Below are 24,959 nucleotides of genomic sequence, written 5' to 3'. Positions count from 1 at the left end.
GGGATTGAATTGAAATTATAGATTGCTTTGGTAACTTCTGATATCTTAATAATATTGTCTTATAGTTTGTGAACACAGGATGTCTTTCATTTATTTATGTCTTTAATTTCTTTCAACAATGTTTTGTGGTTTTCACCATTAAAATTTTTCACTTCCTAGTTTGTCAGCTTGATTGCATTTTCCTGGCCAGTTGAGTACTGGATGCCTGGGTTCTCTGAGTTTACTGGGTGATTGATTCTTCTTAATGTGATCTTGGGTGCCTGTTTACAAGAGGAGATCTTAGAGCACCTGGATGGTTGTTGTGGTTAGCTTCTTTCCTTTACCCAGATAAACATTAGAGGGTACAGTTTTGTTTTGGTAACGATTTGGCTTATTGAGAGCCAGACAACATCAATAGCTTTTTTTTTTTTTTAAGAAATTATACTTTTGTGATGTATGCTGTTCTTTAGTATAAGAAAAACTTATTATTTCTGGGAAAATCTTGGAAAAATCTTGACTGTATAGACTTACAAAGGGTTTTTTTGTTTTTAAGGAATCTGTCTTATTCTTTACTATAAATTTTCTATTTGTAACAAAACCTTGACAATTCTTCTTGGTGTCTTTTGTCGAGAGTCACTTGCCTCTGCAAACACACTGGGTGGATGATGTGTGACAGCTCTACTTCTCTGGGAGGAAACTCATGAAAGGGGCTCTATTCTATTAGCACATGTGGCTTGCCTGTTAAGTACTTACTGAGTTCCTGAAGCTTAAAGACAGTGCCACTGGAATACTAGCAGAGTCCTGAAACAGATCGTGAGGGAGAGTCCTGGGCACTGAGGAATCCTTCATGGATACTATTTCTGCTCTCGTCTTTGGAGATATTTGGTCATACCTGTTGTCACATTCTTGCCAGCACTGTCTGCATGCCTCCAGCTTCCCTTATTTTTTTTTTGCGAGAGGAGACCTCAGAAATTGAGGCTCTAACAAGGGATACATAGAAATGTGACATGTATTGGATCGAATGGAAATATTTGTTATGTCTGATTAGTTTTCCTTTTCCATAATAAATTACTAGATTCTATTTAACAGACTAAGAGAAATGTCCAGATGGATTCACTACCACATAGTAGTCAGTGATAAATATCGAATCTTTAATGCTCTTTTATTGTGCTTCATATGTTTGTTGGTGTTCTCTGATCTATGAAATATGCAGGAATTCTCTAGTAATACTGTGAGTAGAAGCCTCATTAGAATTACACAGTTCACTACTCCTGATTTTAAAAGGAAATTTTGTTTTCAAATTAATTAATCTGGAAGTGCATGGAGTGGGCATTGTAATTAGATAGCTTATAGGAGTGATGATTCTTATTCTCTGTCCCTGGAGTTTTGGATTCAATGTTATCTAAGCTTCCATTTTACTGAGTATAAATTGTACTGCTAAATGTAGAAATAACAAACATACAGAGGTTGTAGATTTTATGGTACTCTTAAATGTGTCTTTTTCTTTCTTTTACCTTTTTAGAACAGGAAGATAAAAAGATGAAATTCTCAGACACTCTTCCCATAACAGACCACTTCCCTCAAACAAAGCTGGAATCCCCAGGGAGAATGGAGCCTGACAGACCAGATGATTCTTCCAGTTGTACTGATATTCAAGAAGAAACTCTTTCTTCATCAGAATCGGACTCATTCAATAGGTAAGAAACCTGTAGTACCGAATTATTGTAAATTTCTATTTTCCATACCTGTGCATGCTCAGACAGAAAGGCACAAACAATTAGAAAGTAACTTTGAGGCATGAGGCAGTTCAGTCTTCCACTTCAGGCTCTTTTTACTGCTTTGTAACTTCCACAGTGATAGCAAGCAAGGCAGTATGTGGGAGATCATTGCAGTGGCCGTAGGGTGGCCTTGTTTCTTACTCTGTACCCTTTAGATAGATATTTTTTCTGGAGTCAGAAAAGGCCATGATAGACAGTGATGTTTTTGTCAAGACAGTGAGTGAAGAAGGTAAAGATGACTATACTAGAAAATAGAAATGACCAGAAAGACAGTATATAGGAGAGAAAAACAAGAAAAACGTAATTGAGCAAGTAATGGATGGGAAAGCTTTAAAAAAGAGAGGTTTGGAGGTGAGTAATTTTTTAAAAGATATTTTTAAAAGATGATGTACTTTAAAAGATGACCTAGTATAAAATGATTATACGTGTGTGTGTGTGTGTGTGTGTGTGTTTGTGTTTATATAATTTTTGTGTTCTGGCATTCACTTTATATCATAAACCATTTGTACCCATGTTTCTACCTCATTTTTATAGCTGTTTTTAAGTGGGTGCAGAGTTTTCTTATGGTTCTGTATCATAATTGATCAAACCCTTCAGTTTCTGTTCCCCAGTGTTCTACTTAACACATCTAAAGCTGTGGTAAAGCTATGTATAGAGCCTTTTGTTTCTAATAAATTATTTATTTATTTATTTATTTATTTATTTTTTTTTTTTCAACGTTTTTTATTTTATTTTTGGGACAGAGAGAGACAGAGCATGAACTGGGGAGGGGCAGAGAGAGAGGGAGACACAGAATCGGAAACAGGCTCCAGGCTCCGAGCCATCAGCCCAGAGCCTGACGCGGGGCTCGAACTCACGGACCGCGAGATCGTGACCTGGCTGAAGTCGGATGCTTAACCGACTGCGCCACCCAGGCGCCCCTATTTCTTTATTTTTAACACCATTTTGACCATAGTAGGTGTTGCTGCCTTCTAAATGAATTATACCAGTTTTAAATGCTACAACCTGTGTGTGAATGTGTCTAGACATTATTTAATCTTTGATATTTCTTCATGTAAAAATTAACAATGCTGTAGAATGATAGATTGTCTAATCTGAAACATCAAATTAAGAGGAAAATTTTTTATAAGAAGACTATACCCAAAACCCCTCTGCTTTCCAAGGATTCTTAGGAAACGGTTTCAAATTATTCAGGCTGAGGTATTAGGAAGGGAAAATCTTCTCACTTTACCCCTAATGTTTTCAAGGTCAAAAACACCTCTCAAGTTGGGTAAGGGAAGAACACATGGTGGCCTGCGCGTTGTCCCTTTTTTCCAAGAGTATGGTACTGCTGCTCTGTTTCTCCACATCAAGCCATTCCTTCAAGTCCAGTAGGCAGTATTTTTTTTTTTTTTTTAATACAAGTCACGTAGGAATGCAGGGTAAAAATGGAGGAAAATCAGGGTCCACGTGAGTATGAATTAGTTTTTTTTTGTTTGCACCCTATTTTTTTTCTTAATATATGAAATTTGTTGTCAAATTGGTTTCCATACAACACCCAGTGCTCATCCCAAAAGATGCCTTCTTCAATGCCCATCGCCTCCCCCCCCCCCCCCCTCCCACCCCCATCAACCCTCAGTTTGTTCTCAGTTTTTAAGAGTCTATTATGTTTGGCTTCTCTCCCACTCTAACCTCTTTTTTTTTTTTTTTTTCCTTCCTCTCCCCCATGGGTTTCTGTTAAGTTTCTCAGGATCCACATAAGAGTGAACACGTATGGTATCTGTCTTTCTCTGTATGGCTTATTTCATTTAGCATCACACTCTCCAGTTCCATCCACGTTGCTACAAAGGGCCATATTTCATTCTTTCTCATTGCCACATAGTACTCCATTATGTATATAAACCACAATTTCTTTATCCATTCATCAGTTGATGGACATTTAGGCTCTTTCCATAATTTGGCTATTGTTGAGAGTGCTGCTATAAACATTGGGGTACAAGTGCCCCTATGCATCAGTACTCCTGTATCCCTTGGGTAAATTCCTAGCAGTGCTATTGCTGGGTCATAGGGTAGGTCTATTTTTAATTTTTTGAGGAACTTCCACACTGTTTTCCAGACTGGCTGTACCAATTTGCATTCCCACCAACAGTGCAAGAGGGTTCCCGTTTCTCCACATCCTCTCCAGCATCTATAGTCTCCTGATTTGTTCATTTTGGCCACTCTGACTGGCGTGAGGTGATATCTGAGTGTGGTTTTGATTTGTATTTCCCTGATGAGGAGCGGCGTTGAGCATCTTTTCATGTGCCTGTTGGCCATCCGGATGTCTTCTTTAGAGAAGTGTCTATTCATGTTTTCTGCCCATTTCTTCCCTGGGTTATTTGTTTTTCGGGTGTGGAGTTTGGTGAGCTCTTTATAGATTTTGGGAATTAATTTTTAACCATAGTCACAGATTGCCTTAATGTCTGGGAATGCCAGGGTGAGATGGGAAACATTTGAAGTGGGGGAAGGGAAGAAAGTGTAGGAGGAAATGCATGGCAGCCAGATGTGTATTTATTTATCTGGTGTGGGATGATGGGAAGTAGGGTGAGTTTGTTGGAGGTCTTGGCCTCAGACAGATATATTGGCATCACCAAAATCTGAGAGGATTATTAAACCACTAAAAATATGTTTTAAAAAATTTTTGTTTTAGTGTTTTTTTATTGTTGAGAGAGAGGGAGGGAGGATGTTGGGGAGGGGCAGAGAGAGAGGGAGACAGATTCAGAAGTAGGCTCCAGGCTCTGAGTTGTCAGCACAAAGCCTGACGCAAGGCTCGAACTTACGAACCATGAAATCATGACGTGAGTTGAAGTCAGATGCTTAACCGACTGAGCCACCCAGGCACCCCTAAAAAAATGTCTTTAATGTAAGCTCTTATATTCTGTTTCACCTTTTATTTAGTTCTGCACATGTGTATGTCTGCACACACACACGCACCCACATCTCATGGAACTCCCTACTCATTGAACATATTAATGGCTTTTTTGAGATATAAGTTACATAGTGTGCAATTCACTTGTGTAAGTATACAGTTTAATAGTTTCTGGCATATTCCCAAAATCTTAGAACCATCACTACAATGTTAGAGCATTTTCATCACCTCAAAAAGAACCTTCATACTCATTAGCCATATTCCTCCCAGCTCTGCCTGCCTGTGGCAGCCACTCATCTCCTTTCCATCTCTATCGATGTGCCTATTCTGGACAGTTCATACCAATGGGATCAAACAGTATGTGGTCTTTTGTGACTGCTTCTGTTACTTAGCATAATGTGTTTGAGGTTCATTCATGTTGTGACATGTTTCCCTTTACAGTGTAGGATATTATTCTGTTGTATGGATATACATTTTATTATTCATTTATTAGCTCATTGACATTTGGATGGTTTTTTTTTTTTATTGCAATCTTATTAGGAAAAAGAATCATTGAGTTTGCTTGTACACTTTGGAACATAGCTTTAGGGACTGTATATGAGGATTTGCTTGGCCTGTCCTTGAGAAAGCAGGCAGTGTCTATTACTCATATCTCAGATGTGAGTAACTGGTCTATACATTGTAAATATTAAGTATGTTTTAATCTTTAAATTTTTTATTTTATTTAAATTCTTTTTTATACACCTTTTTTAATTTGTCCTGTCATTTTGTCTAAGAGTTTTAAGTTTAAAAGATAGAGTGTGTTCCTTATATAATACCTAGAAGCCAAGGCCAAAGGGAGTGTGAGAATGAAGTGAGCCTTTACCAGTGGTATTTGCTTTGATACCAGGATGGAGCACTGGGCAACTGATTCAAGACAAGACTGCCGAGGAGTAAGTATGCAGCGGGAAGCCGCTGCTGTAGCGGGAGGACTAGTAGGCATACACGTGACTGGCGGTGCAGCAGGATCTGCTGGGTGATTTGGGAATCAATCTTTTGAAGTCTTTCCGTATCTATGAAAAACATATAAAAACCTCTTATTGTCTCAGATCTGTTGGGAAGATGAAATGAGGTAATAGATCTGAGAATCTTGGATAAATATGTGATTATTTTACTTTATAAAGATGGAGTCAGTTACATTGCCTTCAGTAATGCTGTAAAAGTTGGGACTCTGGCTGAACATTGCATCTTCTTCCTTCTAAATCTTCAGCTAAATCGCATAGGTTATCTTCTTTTCCCTCTCCCCATCCCCATTTCTGTTCTGAACTTTGCTAGAGAAAGTTATGAGCCTGGGCTAATTAGTTCCATTCAGAATTCATTTTATTTGGCCTCATCTAGGTGCTTGCTACTGAGGCATAGTTCTAAGTTACTCTCTTCTGCATTTCCCATGGTGCCTACTCCACACCGGTTGCTTGTGTCTGTGTCCTCACCTTCAGTAGATACCGTGTCTTGGGCTCACCAACGCCAGCTAATCTGACTTGCCTCCAGCTCTGCCTTTCCATTTTAAGGCCTCTTGTAATTTCTGACCTCTTCTTTCCTGTTTCTCATAACAGAAAGACAGATTTCTTAAGACATTTCTAATTAATTTCCTTAATGAGAAAAAGACATTTCTTTTTTTAAAAATAATTATTTTTTTGATTTTGATTCCAGTGTAGTTAACATATGGTGTTATATTAGTTTCAGGTGTATAATATGATTCACCAGTTCTGCATTACACAGTACTCCTCATGATAAGTGTACTTTTTTTTTTTTTTTGAGGGGGAGAGAGTGTGGGGAAGGGGTAGAGAGAGAGAATTTTAAGCAAGCTCCATGCTCAGTGCAGAGCCTAATGTGGGGCTTGATCTCATGACCCTGAGCTCATGACCTGAGCCGAAATCAAGAGTCAGACACTCAACCAGCTGAGCCACCAGGTGCCCCGATAAGTGTACTCTTTAATCCCCTTCATGTATTTCACACATCTCCCCACCTACTTCCCCTCTGGTAACCATCAGTTTGTAGTGAAGAATCTGTTTCTTGGTTTGTGTCTCTTTTTGTTGTTGTTATTCCTTTGTTTTATTTCTTAAATTACACAGATAAGTGAAATCATGTAGTATTTGTCTTTCTCTGACTTGTTTTGCTTTGCATAATACTCTAACTCCATCCATGGTATTGCAAATAGCAAGATTTCATTCTTTTTTATAGCTGAATAGTATTCCATTGTATATGTGTATACCACGTCTTTATCCATTCATCAGTTGATGCACACTTGGGCTGCTTCCATAACTTGGCTGTTGTAAATAATGCTGCCATAAAGGAGAAATAATATTTCTTAAGATAAATTCATCTACCTCCTCTACGACATTACTCTGTCAGTCATTCCTCAGGTTTGTTCTTGGATGGCCTCATTCAGCCCTTCCTATGATCACTTTCTCTCTCATTCTTCACACTAAGCAGAAGTAATTTCTGCTGCTTCTATGAGTTCCTATAGCAGGGTATCTGAATTCCACAGCAGTTTATCTAAATTAAATCCTATCTTGTATTATGGTTATTTGACTATTTTTGTCATTCCTGTTGTTACTCATCAGAGTCCTTAAGAATTGAGTCTGTCACTTATTTTTAAAAAAGTCTCCTGCCAAGAGTTTATCACTAATCTGCTATTACTACTAGACCTTTATTAAGTGAACATTGCTTCTAAGACATAACATTTTCTTTTAGTGTCTGAAATTGTGTCTGAATGTCTGAAATTGTGATGTGTATTGTAATCAATGGCATCTTACGGTTGCTACCAGCCAGGTTGTAGTCCTGATGTATTTACCAGTTCACAAGCATCATGGCTTTCCAGACTGTTATCATTTCAGTTGAGTTATGTGCATTGTTGTCATATCATTGGTTTGTCATTTAAACTATATTTCACAAATTAATGAGAGAAAAAAGTTACTGTGTATGAAGGAAGTGCAGCAGAATATAAGTTTCATGTTAGGAAGGCAGTATTCATCATCGAATGAATGGCTGCAATTCCATCTTCTTGCAGAACAATCAAGTGATTTATGGGATGTAGGAAAGAAAAATACCCACAAGTCTGAAGACTTGTTACAGTTTTGTTAATGAGCTATGTGCAAAGGATTGTCTGTTTGTTATATGACCAACTGAAGGCAGGAGAAATGGTTAGTTAAATCTCTTGGAAGAAATTTCAAAGTAATAACAGCATGACTGATTCACATTGCAAATGACTATCGTTAGGGTGTCACACATCAATTTGTCAGACCCTTCTTGATGTCTTCAAACAGAAGTTGCTTCTAGTCACATGAAACATGACTGAGGAAAGAGACAAAATTAGGAATTCAGTTTGCAAAATGGATGTCAGTGCCTTCAATGAAATTCCTGGAGGGGTGCCTGGGTGGCTCAGTCGGTTGAGCATATGATTCTTGATTTCAGCTCAGGTCATGATCCCAGGGTTGTGGGATCGAGCCCTGCATTAGGCTCCACCCTGATCGTGGAGACTGCTTAAGATTCTCTCTCTCTCTCTCTCTCTCTCTCTCTCTCTCTCTCTGTCTCTCAAATTAAAAGAAAAATTCATGGAGACAGTATTCAAGTATTGTTGAGAAATGCTGTATCTCCACTGCTGTTGGTAGTACACACGGTAACTTTGTGAGGGAAGGTTCAGGCATCATAGATACTGAGTCAGAACATGATGAAAAAGAGTCAGGCTCCAGCATTGAAGACACTTTGGGAATACTTTAACCAGTTGTTTTCAGTTGTTTTTTTTTTTTTTTTAAATATATGCACAACAATGGTATAAGATAGAAACCTTTGTCTCCATATGTTTAAAAGAAGTCTCTGGATATGTAAGTAAAAATTCCAAGTGAAAAGGAAGTCTTATATCACAGTTGAATTGACCTCAGTTTTTTCTAAGGGTCATTAAATAATGGTTCATCCTGCCATCATTGTTGTCTTAGGTGTTTGAAATGCAGTATTTGATTATGAGCAAGGTCTCTGACTCACTTCAAATACAATTTTGTCACCTAGCTGGGAACTCATAAAGTATATCCTAATACTGGCTGGTGGTACCCTGGTGAAAGCTGCCACGAAGTATAGCAATCCATTGGTTATGGCTGTTGTTATTTAGTGACTACAAAAGCTGAAAAGTCAAAAGAGATACCCATTTGATTCGGGTAATTAGCTCCATAGAAATCAGTAAAAGAATTCAAAGTGAGAAGGGGACCCATCACAACCAAATACTTCTAGTACATTCTTAGCATATTAGAGGTAAGTTGTCTTTACTTATCTGGTCCAACTTTTATTTTTCATAATATTCAGGCATCAGATGGAAGGTTAGTACCCTTGTTGAGATCTTTTCCAACCCTGAAATTCCATAATCCTATTATTTTTGATGAGTATAGTAGTTGGTAAGTTACCTGTGTTCTTTTACCACTGTTCATTGCAGATCATGAATCAACCTTCTAATGTTATAGTTATTGCTTATATATTAAAATGCTTCTATCTGTATTCTCTTCATTTTTTACAAAAATTTTCTCATTTTTTTTCTTTTAATAATTTTATCACTTTCATTGTAAAGCCGTACATTTCCAGAAGCACTTTTAAATTAGATGTTGTGCATGTTTGTTGTGAAGGATAGAAAATTTAAGTAAGCAAAAAGAATAAAATTCCATAATTTTATCAGCCAGAAATAATTCCATGTTAACATTTTCATGTGTAGATCCTTCTAAAGATAGAGGTATGGACAGATGGATAGATAAATGAACATTTTTAAAACAAAAAGATCATAATATTTTATAATTTTCTGTGCATTTTTATTCTTTTAAGAGAAAAGTCATGCTGTTTCAGGTCTCATGTGAGTGCAAATCTATTGCCAATTGTTCTGAACTCATGCAGTCATGCTCTAATACAGAGTATAGATCTAACTATTATACTGTTGAATAAAGATGTTAGTTTTCCTTGTGTTAGAACACTAATCAAACTTACATAATATGGCAGAGTGACAACTAAGCATAATCTTATTTTGAGAACCAATAGGTATGTCAATCCAAATAATTATTGAGATGAAGCTGTTTTGTTGCTAACTTGATTCTTAACTCTTAAGTAAGTACTCTTTTTAGAATTTGAAATATGAATGCTGTAATGATTCTCTGTTGCCCAACATGAAGACAGATAATAAATTGATTAGAATTTTATATTTTCATACAACTTCTTGCTAGGTGATTTCTGGGAGTTTAAGAGACTTGTCCAGATTTCCGTAAACTAGCTTATTGTTCTTCTTAATGAAAAAGAGAGAGCTTTTGTTCCCTGAGTTTTGGCAAGCAGAGAAAAGTGCATTTTTATTGGGTGCTACGTTATAAGAAAAGATGCTCTTGATTATGACTCTATAGAGGAGGCTTTATCTTCATGCAGGGAAGAATAGTAGTCATGCTTTTCTTTGGAAGAAGCTTTAGATCATTATTTTAAAAATATGTATTGGTGCACTTTAGTTCTAGGCAAAAAAAATTTATAAAGAGACATTGTGTTGTGGCCTAACTGAAGAAATTTCAATAAGCTCTATAGATTAGATAATGTTGCTATGTCAGTATTCAGTTTTCTGGTTTCAGTAATTTCATTGTTGTCATGGAAGTGAATGTAGTTGTTCTGAAGAAATGTACACTGAAGGGTTAAAGGGGCATAATGGCTGCAATGCACTTGTGGTGGTTAAAAAGTAATAGTACGTGTGTGAGCACTCACACAGAGGCGGGATAGAGCACATGTGGCAAAATGTAGTGAACAACTGTAAAATTTGGGTGAAGGGTACGGGAGTCACTTTTTTTTAAGTCTTTTTTTATGTTTATTTTGTGCGAGTGAGAGAGAGACACAGAGAGAGAGATAGAGCAAGGAATGAGTGGAAAGAGAGAGGGAGAGAGAGAGAATCCCATCAGGCTCCACACTGTCAGCACAGAGCCCAGTGTGGGTCTTGAACCTACAAACTGTGAGATCGTGACCTGAGCTGAAGTCAAGAGTTGGATGCTTAATCTACTAAGCCACCAGGGGCTCCAGGAGTCACTTTTTTGTAGCTTTGAAATTATTAAAATTAAAAAAAATTATTGAGAAGTCATTGTCCATAATCAAAAAAGTTTGGTTATTCTAGGACATTTTCTAAAAGAAATAGTTATATTTATGATTTATCATCCAGAAAAAGGTGGTAGCCAGGGGTCTACCTGGGGTGGTGTGTTTGGTTTTCATTTATCTCAGCCATTCAGTTCAGGACCAACCCAGGTAGGTTATCTCTGCTTTGGTGTGTTAGAAAGCGTGGGCTAATGAAGTGGGGACTGTGATTTCAGTACTTGTGAAGACTGGCTCATTTCACCACTTTGTAACCTGGGTGAACCTTCTTGTAGATGCCAAGTGTTGGTCATAAAAGAATGTACATCAGACAAGGTGTGAATTAATACACATTTTAACTTTTCACAATTTCTGGCAAAAACTGCTGAGTTAGCAGGAGCAACTTTATAGGAAGTCCGACACAGACATAGGCACAGAACAGACTCTTTGACAGAAAGGCTTAAATTAAGTGTTGGCCATGCATTTGATATGTTTTGGTGCACCTTTTCTTCACTTTCCATTGATTTTTGGAAGAGCTATCCAGAATCCTTTAGAGCAAGACAACAACAACAACAAACACAAAAATGTGAAGAAGTCTTGATTACTGTTGTTGGAAAATTTAAGGGAATTTCAGCCTTTCCTGAGTTCAGAGTAAATTAGAGACCGATGGCACAATCTTAAAAGAAAAAGTGCCATTGTGACATTCATCTAAGGAATGTCAAATACTGGCATCATCAGCCTGTTGAGACCAAGTTGAGTTTCACTGCTTATTGAAGGGAAGAGGAACCACTACCTCTGTCATCAGAGTGGCCTCTTAGAGCCAGAAGGGCAAAGTTGAGATGCGTGTTGAGATTTTTAAGTATGGTTTTGGGCAGGTCTTTCAGTGCAGTCTTGGTTGGGATCAGGTAAACCTAACAGTTGAGAACTGGTGAACACAGCAGTAAGAGGTTCTTAAGAGGTGAGGGGTGCAAAGAGTCTGGTGGTGTGTGTTTTGATGTTTTCTATTGAAAAGCTGATGGGGTCTTTTGAGTTGGAGTCAACAACAAAGCTACAACTTTTATCTTCCTAGACAAGAGTCTTCTGGAACACTAAAGTATCCTTATTAATGTAGGCAGTAAAGGTGTGTGATTTTGACAATGTTATTTGAGTACTGAGAGTGTTGGATGTGTTACATCATCTCGTCCACAGGCAAACCCATTTTAAAGATGTGGACATGAAAGGTTAAAGGGGTTAATTAAGTTGCTTATGGTATGTGGTGACATCAGGATTTGAACCCAGGGCTAGTTAGCCTCAGAGCCCAAGTTCTCCTGACTGATAATGCTGCCATGGACAAGCCAGCTTGCTCTTCCCATTGTTGAAAGAGTGGGAATAGGCAGTTCTTGAAATGGTTGGATTTCCTGAGAAGACCTTGAGACAAGGATTTGAGTGGAAGTGGTAAATTTGGAAGGTGAAGGAACTGCTGTCAGGAGGAGGCGGGCACAGGAGATAGGCACAAGAAGACTGTGTTGAAGGGAGCACGTTATAAAACCAGAGGTCACCGTGAAGCTGGAGCCTGAGCCTCCTTGGAATTGGGAGCTGGTTTAAAACACTCACTTGAGTTAACCCAGGCAGAGGCTAAGGGAGGCGGTTATTTGGTTGGGGGCTGCTCCCTGCTGCTTGCAGCCTTCCATGCTGGTGGCAGAGCACACTTCACCAGTGAGAGGACGGAAGTCTTGATAGTTGGAAGTCAAGCCTGAGGGGATAAGGGCAAGGAGCTCGGGCGGGGGCACCAGCTGGATCTGCCAAGGCAGTGATTCCAGCTGAAGATAAGAAATGGTTTGGTTTTACGTATGCTTCATCAATATAGATGGGGTGCTCTAGGCTTCTGCCTGTGAGAGTCCCAGAGAAAGTCGGAATGTCCATAGGCATTCCAGAGCTCCCTGCACCTCTGCACGTCTGTTTGCCAAGCATACTTGCCATTGCTGCCCGGAGTGGAAGAGATAAGGATGTCTGGGGGCTGTTGAAGAAGTGATAGACAAGGAAATGTGAGGGAGAGAGAGAGACATTTTCTAGAAAGCTCTGAGACAAATGAGTGCACAGACTGATGGGAGAAAATGTGCTTGTTGATTAGAAATAATTTACTTTTTCATCTTGTGTGATAATAAACTGAAGCACAAAATAATCTGTCATCATACTAAAGTTTACCAACATACTGAATAAAAATCTCTTGGCCTCAGGCAGAAAATCACAAGCGTAGAATTGGGAGTTCTTTGATTGTCAGGCATATTTCCTTATTATCCTGTTTTGTTTCTCCTCAGTAGAGGTAACCCTACTGTTAATGGGCCTTGGGTATCTGGATATCCTCTCCCACTTCTGAAGTTACTTCACTGGGTATAGCACAACAGGCCCACTGGTCTTTTTTTAGGAATGTCTTTAGATGAATGGCAATGTTGTGTGACTTTGAACCTTCCTTGGCCATTGGGGGGAAAAAAAAGCTGATCTTCTATTTAGATGTCCAAGGGCACATCTAATAGTAATTATTTATAAATATTTTTTCTTTTACACAGAATTGCTTGCTTATTCATGTATAGGAATCAGAGGGTAGTATTTTGAAGTGTACTTATCTATACTATTTCATTTGCATTGATGTGTGGACCTTAAATATTTCTCTAATATATGTGCTGAAGCTTCTCCCTGACTTATTTCAGAAGACTTTTATCTAATCTTACCCATCTGTAGTTTAGCATAATTTTTGTTTCTGTCATGTTAGCTCTGTGTCTTTATCTTAAACTGGGTGGAACATGGAAGGCAGGTTGTTGGGAATAGATTACAGACAAGCAAGGCTAAAGCTTTGTGTGGTACAGGGTGAACTCGTGGCTAGCTTACTGTAGATTCAGAGGGATACATACAGAGCTATTTATAGATCTGTGTATGTAAGTGAGCTAAGGCACACACAGGTATTTCCTTGCTCTGTCAGCTGCCAGGGCCCCAAAGCAAGGGCACTGCAGTTGGAAGAAGCACACCCAGCGCACTGATCTTGGTTTGTAATAACATTCCCCAAAAGAAAGAACTACTGCTTCTTGGAGAAATGGCTGATTCCAGGGGGGGCGGGAGGCAAGACAATGCCAGAAAAAGAGAGATACAGAAAGAGAAAAATAGAGGAGAGAGGAAAGTGGGGGTGGAGGGGAGGGAAGAGAAAAGAAGGGGAAAAAAAGAGAAAACAAAAACCTGGCATACACTACCTGAGCCAAGAGATTAGGGTCTCTGGGAAGATTGGTGTTAGGTTGATGGCATGTGCTCTTGATGTGATGTGGTGGGAATGACACTTTACCTCTGTGGTCTTCCTCCTGAAAACTCAACAACCTCCATCAAGTTGTGAGAAAAACATCAGGCAAACTGCACTTGAGGGTCATTCTACAAAATACCTGACAAGTGCTCCCTAAAGCAGTCAGGGTCATCAAAAACAAGGAAAGTCTGAGAAACTGTCAGTCTGGAGGAGTCTAAGCATACCTGATGACTAAAAGTAATGTGGTGTCCTAGATGGGATCCTAGAAGAACAAAAAACGATGTCAAAGAGTAAAGAAATATAATTCAAGTGTGGGACTTTAATTAATAATAACGTATTAATATTGCTTCCTTGGTTGTAGCCAGTGTGTCAGAATGATAGGTTGTTAACTGAAGAAAGTGAAATGTGGGCCACTTGGGAACTTTCTGTACTGTCTTTGCAACTTTTCTGTGTATATAAAACTACTCTAAAATAAAAAGGTTATTTTTAAAAAAGTACATTAGGACATCAAAATAAAGACAGATATTGGTATGAAAATATTCAAAAAATGTATTGAATATTGGAAAACCAAGGTTATTGAAACATTATTTTCTTTAGTGGTAATTTGAACCCTGTTTGTGGGTTGTAAGTTTAGTTATTGAACTATTCCTTTTTTCCTTGCATTTAGAATTACCTGTTATGTTTAGTCCTATAAATTAATTAATAAAACCATGCTTTAATGCATTCCAAAAAACGTATTATTATTTTGTGTGCTATGTTAAAATTTAATCCATAAATGTGGCCTGAGGGAAGAATTCTACTTTCCTCTCCATTATCTGTTTTTTTTTTAAATCAGCTTTTTTTTTTTTTTTTTTTTTTAAAGGTTTATTTTTGAGAGAGTGAGCTGTCAGCACAGAGCCTGATGGCAGGGTTTGATCTCACAAACAGTGAGATCATGACCTGAGCTGAAATCAAGAGTCTAATGCTTAACTGACTGAGCCACCCAGGCGCCCCTCCAGTTTTGCTTTCTTGTACTGGTGTTTTTACTCTGTAGAATGATTTGCTCTCTGAAATCTATGTAGCCCAGCCTCTGCATTTCATCATAAGAGAAAATGTGCATAATTTACAATATGCCTCATCCCCTTCGGTTACCATATTTGTGTTAGAGAATATACACTCGTAAAAGTGATTTCAGCAGTGATTTCCAAGAATAATTTGAAAGTACACCTAGTTTTATCTTTTCTTCAGTACTCATTAGCACAGGACATTCGCTGTTGAATAATAAGGTTTTCTTTTACTCACGCGGTTCATGTTGGCACCTTTTGGGAGTTTTTTTATTATACATTTTTGTTGGGTAATCTGATGGGCTTCTATATAGTAGCTTTGCTCTTGTTCTATAATAAGTTCTTGATTTTTCAGCCTTCTGGGTCAGTCCCAGGTGGCAGATATTTTCGTTTGTTTTTACCAAATTCATGAACTGCCATGATACAGAGATCTTCTGTAAAATTACTTTGAGCCCTTCAGTTTCCTGTATCAGGAGAGAGTTTTTAAATTCTAGAATGATTGTTACTTGTGTATCTAAACTGCCTGTAGAAACTGGCACTTCCTTCCGGGTCCACACTTACCAAATGATACCTTCATTGTCATAGCTTGGTGCAATGTCTGAGCATCACCCAAGGTTTTGTTATGATGACTGTCATTTTGAGAGTTTTAGTTGGCTTGACAAGGTAATACTTGTATACGGTTGACATTTTTATTTTGTTTTATTTTTTAAAGCATTTTTTTAATATTCAATTTTTTTAAATGTTTATTTTTGAGAGAGAGAGAGAGACAGAGGTTGAGTGGGGGAGGGGCAGAGAGAGAGGGAGGCAGAATCAGAAGCAGGCTCCAGGCTCTGAGCTGTTCATCTCATGAACCGTGAGATGGTGGCCTAAGTTGAAGTCAGACGTTTAACCAGCCAAGTCACCCAGGCGCCCCTAAGGTTAGCATTTTTAAAGTGTACTTTTCTGTTTTAGTTTTCAGATATTTCATAAACTGTACAGGAATTCTTGTTCCATATGCTTCTGGATATATTCAGCTTGATGTATAAAACCAAGATATAATCTTGATTGGTTCAGAACTCAGTTTTTCATTAAAAAAAGAGTGGCTGATAGTGTGTTTTTCAGAATGCCTTGAGAATAGCAAGTATAAGACCTTGAAGGAACTACCAGTTTCTTCTAAATGTTAGGTATGCAGTCACTATTTTGGATCGACTCTCCCAGACTGCCAACCATGGGCAACCAGGTAAGAGATTTCTGTAGAAAGAAAGGAACAAACAAAAAAACAAAAAAATTCAAAGTCCTTTTGCACTTGTTCTGGTGAATGAAATTGGATGGAAGAGAAGTGTGTAGTTTATGTATCATGCTATTGGAGTTTTGTATTTTTAGTCAGTTGATCAAATTTATAATTTGTTACAGTCAACTTGGAAGTTAAAACCAGAGGTTCCCCCCCCCCCTCACATTCTCATTTCTTACTACCTTTGTTTTTAAATCAGAGATATAATGAGGTCTCCATGGAGATCTTTAGAACTTGAGGAAAAGGCATATTAGGATAGAATACAAACATTTTCAAGACAGAAGGTAACTCAAGAAGTCACTGAATGTAGTAAGTTTTTATCACAGGTAAGGAAATGGAGGCTGCCTGGACAGGTGAGGGGACTTATCCAAAGTCAATGAATAGAGGTGAAGCCAATAATTCTCAGCCCAGATTTTCCCCCAGTGACAACATGAGTTGCATCTAGAATTTTTGTCTTAGCTGCTATTGCTTCTGTTGTTAGTAGCATTTATAATGAAACTGTTCAAAAAATGGATAAAGAATGACCATATGTTCTGGTTTCCCTGAGATAGGCTGGCATCATTATTAATCACACCCTATAGTACCCTCCAGAGTCTCTGGGTTTAGCTGATAGATTGTATGGTTGCCTTGTTAGAAGGACGTGCAATGTTAATTTGCGCACGTTCTCTGTTCTCTGTTCTCTTTATTACCACACAAACAGTCACATTCTGGAATACGGCTACATATTAAATCGCTGATTTTGCTTCCTCCTTTGATTTTACCACACTGTGCACTACTGAGTGCACATTGTTCCTGTATCTCAGAGAGATTTGAGTGTTAAAGAATAACAGGCTTCAAATACAGAAGCATATTATTTATTTGTTTTAGGTAATTCTGCAAAAGTCAATTAAATTATAGAAGCCTTTTAAGATTACATTAATGTGCACTGTAGTATGCTTCTCTTGCCCTCATAAGCACATTTTATTTGAGCCATTTATAATGTGTTACTGGAATTTGGGTAATAGTACAAATAAAAAATTAAAAATATGTATCCGAACATTAAAATTTGGTGTACATACAATTTTGGAAGGATAATTCTTTCTCATGCACTACATCATTTAGTCTAACATTTCACTGTTGGGAACTGAGTCACAGGAAAGTTCAGTGTCCACTGCCTACAATCCAGCAATATAAGGTAGTTTTCAGATTCTTCTCCTTGAACATAAGATTTAGGGTTTTATGGCCTGAACCCTGACTTGTTTTGGGTTTCTCTGGTTTGCATGGTTGGTGTTGGCCAGACTTCCCACATTTGCACAGTTGAATGTGAATTCTCAGGGTAGACAGGTGGGTAGATTGCATAGAAGTTGTGCAGAAGACATGCTAGTCTCGTTATGAGCTTTATGTCCAGCCCCTTGGTCCCTGTTATCAAAGAAATACGTGGTCAAATGGAAGCTTCCTAAATGGTAGAGGAAATTTCCTCTTTGTCATGTTGCTTGTCTTTTAACTCATTTATTTTCGTGTGGCTGGATATTGTAACCTGTTACTACCATCTTGTTACCTTTTAGTGTTTGGTTTTTATTTGTGTCAGTCATTATCCTGCTGACATTCTAAAGAATAAAAACAAAATGAAGCATCATGATTTTGTCCTCCTGCCCACGTAACTTGATTCAGTATCTAGTTGTAGCAATGAAAATTTCACTAATTAAAAAAAATTTTTCCCTTAAATTAGAGTCTCAGAGTTGATATCTTCTTTTGTTTCTTAAGTTTGTAAGTAAAATGAGCATACATGTGTAATTATATTCTGAAATGAATTTTTTTTCAGGTAGCCAAGAGGACTCTATTGTTTGGAACTAACCTGATATCCTTTTATTTCTCTTAATTAAAAAAACCAACACACAGTACTTTTCTTTACTTTTTATAAGAATTTGAAGAGATTGACCAAAAACGTATGCTTCTCTCTTTAATGTAGTGTTTCCTACCCCTTTTTCTTGGCACACAGAAAATGGTAATATTTGTGTGTCATAAAGAGATCATGCTGGAGGCCAGAGTTGCCTGCCTTGAGCTTCAAAATTATTTTGGCTATTTTAGGTGCTTTGCATCTCCATATGAACTTTAATTTTTTTTAATATAATTTACTGTCAAGTTGGCTAACATACAGTGTATACAGTGTGCTCTTGGTGTTAGGGATACATTCCCATAATTCATCACTTACATACCACACCCAGTGCTCATCCTAACAAGTGCCCTCCTCAATTCCCATCACCCATTTTCCTCTCTCCCCTACCCCCCCCCATCTGCCCTCAGTTTGTTCTCTGTATTTAAGAGTCTCTTATGGTTTGCTTCCCTCCCTCTCTGTTTGTAACTATTTTTTTCCCCTTCCCTTCCCCCATGGTCTTCTGTTAAGTTTCTCAAGTTCCACATATAAGGGAAAACATGATACCTGTCTTTCTCTGAGTGACTTATTTCACTTAGCATAACACCCTCCAGTTCTCTCCATGTTGCTGCAAATGGCAGGATTTCATTCTTTCTCATTGCCAACTAGTATTCCATTGTCTATATAAACCACATCTTCTTTATCCATTCATCAGCTAATGGACATTTAGGCTCTTTCCAAAATTTAGCTATTGTTGAAAGTGCTGCTATAAACATTGGGGTACATGTGCCACTATGAATCAGCACTCGTGTATCCCTTGTGTAAATTATTAGTAGTGCTATTGCTGGAGCACATTGAGGTGCCACCTCACACCAAAGTGGCTAAAATTAACAACTCAGGAAACAACAGATGTGACAATGTGGAGAAACTGGAACCCTCCAAATGAACTTTAAAATCAACTTGTCAATGCTTTAAAAAAAAAAAAAGTCTGCTGGAATTTTGGTTGAGATTAAATTGAATCCCTAGATCAGTTTGGGGACCAAATGACTTACCAATATTGATCTGATCTGATATGGTGTGTGTGTGTGTGTGTGTGTGTGTGTGTGTGTGTGTGTTTTAAAAGGATAACTCCAGATGCTGTGAAGAATGGATAGGGGGCTAGAGGTGAAGCAAAGAGTGGAAACAGGGAGACAGGCTTTTGTACCATCTGTCCAGGGTTCCTTGTGGTGTGCATCTGCATAACAATAGTGAAGATAGAAATGGCTGGGATTGGGGATATGTTTAGGAGGCAGGAGTGGCAGAACTTGGAGATGGTTTGAATATGGTGAGCAAGGTAAAGCTCAGCATCAAGGATGAATCCTAAATTTTTGGCTTTAGCAATTGGGTGAGTAATGTTAGCAAGTTAGTGCTTACTCAGTAAGATGGGAAAGTTTGGGAAAGGCAGTAGAAACTTTGGCCAGGGGCTGGGCATGGGTTGTATTGATGATGAAAAGTTTTGTTTGGGGGCCTTTGAGATAAACCAAGTATAGATATCAAACCAAGAAATGGAGGTGAGGGGAGAAATCAGGGTGAGCTACACTTAGGACTGAACCCTCTCTTACTTTAACATTTAGAGAGAAGAAACATTTAGAAAGAAGAAACTGAGCAAAGGAGATAGAGGAAGAATAAACCAGTGTGGGATTGAAAACTGAGGCCTTGAGAAATCATGGAAGCTAATGGAAGGAGACGGATTGAGAGGCCAAATATGAGATAGAGGGGGCTGTGGACGTGGGTAGCATCAAGTTCTTATCAAGTATGATCTCAAGTGAGTGGGTTTCAGGTAGAAGATTGACTAGTGTGGATTAAGGGGGAAGCTTTAGGGGAGAAAGAGGAGATTTCATCTACTGACAACTCTGTGCAACTCGGGCCTCTGAAGGGTGGTGGAGATTAAAACTGCATGTGGAGGGATGCAGGGGATCAAGGGGGAAACTGATGAGGGGTAGGGAGCTAAGTGAATGAAGTCCTGAGGAGGCAAGAGGTGGTGGGTTCAGGGGTTGGTCTTTACTAGGGGCAGGATTGATGCATCCATGCTAACAGCAAGGAAGACCAAGGATGTAGGTACATACACAGGTAGGAGATCTGATCAAGGCATGGCCAGCAAGGCCGCCTGATGGCTCTTATTTTCTTCATGTAGCTATGGCAGGTTCATCAGCTGAGAGTGGGGGTAGGATGGCAGGTGATTTGAGAAGGTATGAATCTTTTTGAGAGTGGGAAGCAGAACATGCCAGGTAAGTATTGTAGGATCGCCTGGTAGTGTGGATTGCCCGGTAGTGAGGATTGCCCATTTCAGATTTGCGGTCAAGAATTTAAAAAAAAAATTTTTTTTTAACGTTTATTTATTATTGAGAGATGGAGAGAGACAGAGCATGATCATGGGAGGGGTGAAGAGAGGGAGACACAGAATCCGAAGCAGCCTCCAGGCTCCGAGCTGTCAGCACAGAGCCCGACACGGGGGCTCAAACTCACAAACCACAAACCACAAACCATGACCGAGATCACGAGCTGATGTAGGACGCTTCACCAACTGAACCACCCAGGCGCCCCTGTGATCAAGGATTTTAAATGAGATTAGTTAGCAGATAGATAAATAGATGGGTGTTAGTTGCTCAGAGTAGGTAGTTAATTAGGGTTAACCAGAGTTCCTGCATTGATTTGAGAGGATAGTGTGGGGTACAAGAAAGAATGAGACAAATTTGATTTTGAATTGCAGCCAGAATTAAAATTAAGTATTCTTGCTTTGGAATTCTTTCTCATTAGCCGAGAAAATGTCAAATATGTACCTTTAAAGAACTAATGTTTAATTTTAATATATAACTTCATAGAAATATTTTTGACAATGAAAGAAGACATAGTAATACTTTTTCTTACCATTTACAGAGGTTTAATACCTTTTTTTAAACATTCAAGAGGAGATATTCTTTTTGAGCATCTAGAGACTGAAAAGGAAATGACCCACAGACCTAGTAGAAAAATGGGCAAAAGTCACGAACAGAGACAGTTTGCTAAAAGAGAAGTGCAAATTAAATCTACTTCTCACTTGGTAGATTGGCAAAAAGTCTTAACATTTATTCACACACTCTGCTGTAGTAAGATTGTGGGGAAACAGACACTTATTTATTACTGGCCAGAGTGCTACATAAAACGATCTCTAAGGACAGGAATCTGATGAGATCAACCAAAGTACTGTTGTTTTGCCTTTTAACCAGTCTTCAATGAATTTGTCCTCCAGATTACACCTGCACACAAACACAGTGACTTACACACAAGGTTCTCCATTGTTTACATAATAACAAAAGCCTAGACGCTACTCAAGAATTTATCATTGGGGCTGGTTGATTAAACTTATGGTACAGCCACACAGTGAAATACTGTATGATTGTTCAAAAGGACAATCTCTGTGTGCTGATACAGAGGGATTTCCAGGATAGATCTGTAAGTGAAAAGACCATTGTTCAAAACAGGATAGATAGCACGCTGTCTCCTTTCTAAAAGGGGTGGCGGTGGTGGTACATGCTTATATTTATTTGGTTTTCCATAAAGAAACACCAGAATGATAAAAAATAAACTAATAAGTGATTACATTTTGCAGGCAAGGGCCAACAGGTTGGCAGGGGAAGGGAGTGTGAGACTTCTCAGTGTACATCTGTTTATGTCATTTTGATTTTGAACCCTGTAAATACACTAATCTGCTTTAAACAAAAAAGCGTCTGTACTCTTTGAGATAACATTTTGGAAATCATTGTTATCTTTAATGTTATTATAAATTGGCTAATGAAATTTGGTGATGCAGTAAGGTAAGACAAATAAATTAATGGGATTTTGTTATTTAAAGGGCATTGGGATTATTAGAAAAATTGCTAAATAAGTTTGTTTCTGGTCAAATTAAGAGAAAACAGTATCTAAAGAACACATCAAAATAACTAAACAGTAACATTACATTGTAAGTATGTTACTGTAATTCAGCGATATCTTGTATTTTTAAAAATCTTCATAATTGCTTTTGGAAGGTTGACATTACATTTGGTTTTTTAACTTTTTCTTTTAAATTTTTTTTTAACGTTTTATTTATTTTTGAGACAGAGAGAGACAGAGCATGAACGGGGGAGGGGGAGGGGGAGAGAGAGAGGGAGACACAGAATCAGAAGCAGGCTCCAGGCTCTGAGCCATCAGCCCAGAGCTCGATGCGGGGCTCGAACTCACGGACCGTGAGATCGTGACCTGAGCTGAAGTCGGACACTTAACCGACTGAGCCACCCAGGCGCCCTGGTTTTTTAAGTTTTAAGAATATGACATTTAATTAATGTTGCCGTGAAACCTTCTCTTACTAACATGCATTACTGTTTTGTACTTTATTGTGGCCTTTTTTTCTGGGAGCACTTATGAACCTCAGCATACCCTTGAAAGCTAAATGGTTCACCTTATTTCAGGTGGTGAATTTGTTGAAAGTTTCTAGAGAAAAAGTGGGAACATAGAATAGTTAGTTCTTCCACATCTTTTTCATTTTCAAAAGAGCTTAAACTAGGTGGTACATGAGTCTACTGTCCTTTGGATGAATATGACATTGTTTTGAGGGGAAGGTATCTTCACCTAAGATACTATGACATCAAGTCCTTGAAATTTGTGTGTGTCCAATGAATGTGACATTGTTTTGGGGGAATGTATCTTCACCTAAGATATGATGACATCAAGTCCTTGAAATTTCTGTATGTCCATGAGATCACCATATGTAGCAGGCACTCTTTGTTTATGGAAATTCATCTCAGTCATGGTTTTCTGACTCTAGAATGGTTCCTGGCATGTTGGTCGATTGTTGAATTAATTTCCCTAGGCTTCATTTGTCCTGTTGATAAAATGGGAGGATAGTTTTTTGCCCTGGTAATCTCCCTGGGTAATGGTAAAAAGCAAATGAGATGATTATATATTGTGGATGCTTCATAAATTGAACATAAACTTAGTTATGGTTTGCTTTCATCTCTTAATAAGGATTTACCATATAGTACTTGATAAAAAAGTTCTTTTCTTCTATCTGAAACTTTCTTCATTTTATATTTTCTAGATTTAATGGAGAACAGTGAAACTCTCAGCTCTACTTTATCTGTGAACCTTTTTGATGGTTATCTGATAAAACCTTATTGATGAATACATAAGAGGAGGTGGTATTTTTAATTCTTGTGGATTAGTAGCATTTTATTCTTCTTCTACTACTGGTTGAAGCAGCACAGTGTGATAAAAAAGAAGACAAACTTTGCATTCACATCCCTAGTTCTTTTTACTTAATGTCACTAAGCCTTTGTCCATGTGTCAAATGCAGATAAAACCTAGGGTGCTTATATGAATTAAGGCCAATGCATATAAGCTAATTATCACAATGGTCTGTAGGAGTAGTTGCTCACAAAATGGTCATTTTTGTCATTGTCTTCATTGAGTGATTTCTTTCTTTTTTTTTAAGTTTATTTACTTATTTTTAGAGAGACAGAGAGAGAGAGAGGGAGAGAGAGAATCCCAACCAGTCTCTGCACTGCCAGCACAGAGCCTGATGTGGGCCTCGAGTCCACAAACTATGAGATCATGACCTGCCTCCAAATCAAGGCTTAACTGAGTGAGCCACCCAGGCGCCCCGAGTGATTTCTTTCTTGAACATAAGATGTTTACTGTTCTAACATGTTATTGTCAACCAGCTACTAACATATTAGGCGTATAAGCTGCTGCTTACCCTGTAGAATAAGAACAGATTACTAAAAATAAGCATTTGAAGAAGGATTCATGGTAGCTGGCAGCATTTAGTTAAGTACCATTGTCTGGTGGCATTGTTTGTTCTCTATCAATCCTCCAGTGATCTATCCTTAAGGAGTGTTTTGTTTTTGTTTTTGAGTTTGATACGCTCAGCCACGCTCAAGTTAATGCCACAATTATCGGAAGAGTTGGGCTGGTGGGGGTGTCGTATGGTGTGGAGTAACTACCAGATAATAGAAAAATCCCACTCGTAAGTAATCTTTAATCCACAGGATTTTTATAGCAAATGTTTGCATTTTTTTCTGCCCCACAGTACCCTGTGTACCTGCCATGCTGGATAAATAACAAGTTCTGATGAATTTCTACCTTGGTGTCATAGAAACAGTGCAAATCAAAGATTAAAATAGAGCACGTGGTGATCAGGTTTCCTAGGGCAAATGGAAGCGTAGTGCTGAGGCAGTTACTCGTGTAATTCAGACCCAGCTTTGTTTTATGAAAATGGAAGCTTTATTTATTGAACATTTACTATGTGCTAAGCTCTATGCTAAACATTCTATATGTTTTATTGATGAATCTTAGAATATCCCTGTGAACTGCATGTGTTACTATCTTGACTTTACAAGTGAGAATATTGAGACTTGGAAAGATTAAGTATCTTGCCCAGTATTACACATGCAGTGACAGAAACAGCACTGAAACTGGACTCTCTTTGACACTACAATCTGTGATTTCTTCTCCTCTGGGTAGTCTTAATCAGTCATACCTTTGCCAGAGGTATTAGGCATCTTACATTTCAGCTTTGGTGGTAAAATCTTGACTAGTAAGGTGAAATAAGACGCTGCAAAAGAAACACGCAAAAAGTGTTTTCCTTTGCCTGTTAAAATGTTGCGCTACTGCTTTTGGTAAGAGAATAACGAGAGTAAGGTCTTATGTAGGAAGACCAGCTAGGTCGAAGACCAACAAACAGCAGTTTAGCTTAAGTTTCTGGAAGTTTGAGCTGAAAATAAA

General features: G+C 38.2%; 1 protein-coding gene across 4 annotated transcripts in view; it reads left to right on the top strand.

Annotated features, from left to right (window-relative positions):
* The window catches only part of RAD18 (RAD18 E3 ubiquitin protein ligase), a 103,508-nt gene that overhangs the window by 65,184 nt on the left and 13,365 nt on the right, over positions 1–24,959 (top strand). For 2 of the 4 annotated variants that reach the window (XR_007459915.1, XR_007459914.1), the window contains exons 11-12: positions 1,502–1,676; positions 23,275–23,371. Coding sequence is in view for 1 of the 4 variants with exons in the window: in XM_049640932.1 (XP_049496889.1) it covers positions 1,502–1,676 (175 nt within the window). In the remaining 3 variants the exon portion in view is untranslated. The remainder of the gene's footprint in view (positions 1–1,501; positions 1,677–23,274; positions 23,372–24,959) is intronic. The other 2 variants (XR_007459916.1, XM_049640932.1) reach the window with 1 other exon arrangement.

The sequence above is a fragment of the Panthera uncia genome, chromosome A2, assembly GCF_023721935.1.
Source record: "Panthera uncia isolate 11264 chromosome A2, Puncia_PCG_1.0, whole genome shotgun sequence".
Classification (NCBI taxonomy): domain Eukaryota; kingdom Metazoa; phylum Chordata; class Mammalia; order Carnivora; family Felidae; genus Panthera; species Panthera uncia.
This window is presented reverse-complemented; position numbering and strand designations above follow the sequence as displayed.